A 1,742-nucleotide genomic window follows, 5' to 3' on the forward strand; every position below is an offset into this window, starting at 1 on the left:
CGAAGCGCTGCAGTACTTCCAGACAGCCGACCTCTCCGAGTGCAGGGTACGGGCAGGGCCCCGCGCTCTCGCCCTCTCTCGGGGGGGGGTAGTTTTAGTAAGTAGGAGAGGGGAGCGCGGCGGGAGAAGCGCAGCGCTCCCCTCTTTCCCTTCCGCCTCCCCTCGGCTCGGCTCTTCGCGTGATCCCGTCCCCTCCCGGCTCGCCCACGGGTTTTTCTTCTGCCTGATTCCCCGAGGGACCGGCCCTGATCGTTTCTTTGCGTGTTTTCTCCTCCGCAGAAGAAGGTCCGGGCGACGGTGCGCAGGCGAGGCCTGGCTGCTCTGGTTCGCTTCCTCTTCGGCCCTCCCCGGCTCCAGCCGCAGCTGCAGGGAGAGCGGGAGCTGGCTCTGGCCATGGCGCAGTGTGAGTGTCCCCTCCGCCCCAACGCGAGCCGCTGGCCCGGCCGGCGTCGCCTTTATCGTGAGAGGTTTCGCGGGGAGCGACTCGAGGGGGGCTCAGGGGGGTAGCGGGGTCTCTGCCCGCTTATCCCCTGGCAGCTGCTTGTCCCAAAGGACGCCTTCGCTGTCTCCTTTGCTCCCCTGCTGCGGACGTACTCGCTTTTGGCGGGGAACGATGGATCTCTTGATCCCTTTCCGTCGTGCCACAGCGGCCGTTCCACGTGTAGACCTTGACACGGCACCGGGCGGGTGCTCCACGGCTCTCCAGCCCTTCCCGCTCCTCGTTTCGTGACCAAACCAAACAAGACACGAATCCTCCCGCTACCTTGGCGTGATGTGTTGTCCTTTCTGGCTGTCCTGCGGCGGAATTGCACGTGCTGAGCGCACGGAAACTCCTCGCCTGTGGTTTGCGGTTGGTCGTGGTGCCCTGGGCAGCGCTGCTTCAGCCAGCAAAACTTCACCCGACGCCCGAATTACTCGTTATCCCCCACGCTCATGCGACACACGGTCGTATGATTTGCGTTTCTGTGCCTCTAGGGCTTTTTTTTTTCCTTTTTTTTTCCCCCTCCTCCTCCCCTTCTCCCCTCCAGCAGGATAAAGACGGCCGGGACGTTCTCCTTGTCGCCGTAAGCCGTTCTCGGCTGCGGGATTTCGTTTCCAGCTGGACTTCTGGCTTTACCCTGCAGCTGGTGGTGGTTTCTTTCCCCACCGCGTCTGCACCGGCGCTTGAGGGCAGCGGGGCAGGGGTGCCGAGGGGTGTCTTCTGGGTGCCGAGGGGTGTCTTTTAGATGCCGAGGGGTGTTTTCTCTCCGCCAGGTGGTTTGGATGATAACGAGAGGGTGCACGTGAGAATCCTGCAGACCATTTACAAGAAGCTAACCCGCTCCAGGCTGGGCTGCCCGCGCTACGGGGCGCACTGGGAGGAGCTCGGCTTTCAAGGTAGGGCAGAGGGAGAGGCCTCTGGAGCAAACCTTTGCCGAGAGAGAGATCGCGCTGGTCCCGTTCCCTCCTCCGGAGGTGGGATCCAGAGGCAGCGCAAAGGCTTTGCTGCCCATTCCCTCTCCCTTCACGCAGCCGCTGTCCCCGCTGCCGTTTCATAGAATCGTTTAGGTTGGAAAAGACCTTTAAGATCGTGGAGTCCAACCCTTAACCCAGCACTGCCAAGTCCACCACTACACCGTGTCCCACAGCACCTCATCTACGCGTCTTTTAAATACCTCCAGGGATGGGGACTCCACCACTTCCCTGGGCAGCCTGGTCCAATGTTTCACCACTCTTCCAGTAAAGACATTTTTCCTCACGTC

At 61.7% G+C, this 1,742-nt stretch overlaps 1 protein-coding gene across 1 annotated transcript in view; it reads left to right on the plus strand.

Moving 5' to 3' along the window:
- The window catches only part of ELMOD3 (ELMO domain containing 3), a gene marked incomplete at its 5' end in the record, with an annotated part of 7,236 nt that overhangs the window by 1,873 nt on the left and 3,621 nt on the right, over positions 1–1,742 (plus strand). Inside the window, 2 exons of the mRNA XM_019473700.1 lie at positions 280–403; positions 1,255–1,377. Coding sequence (XP_019329245.1) covers positions 280–403; positions 1,255–1,377 — 247 coding nt within the window. The remainder of the gene's footprint in view (positions 1–279; positions 404–1,254; positions 1,378–1,742) is intronic.

This window comes from Aptenodytes forsteri, unplaced genomic scaffold (assembly GCF_000699145.1).
Source record: "Aptenodytes forsteri isolate BGI_AS27 unplaced genomic scaffold, ASM69914v1 Scaffold476, whole genome shotgun sequence".
NCBI classification, from domain to species: domain Eukaryota; kingdom Metazoa; phylum Chordata; class Aves; order Sphenisciformes; family Spheniscidae; genus Aptenodytes; species Aptenodytes forsteri.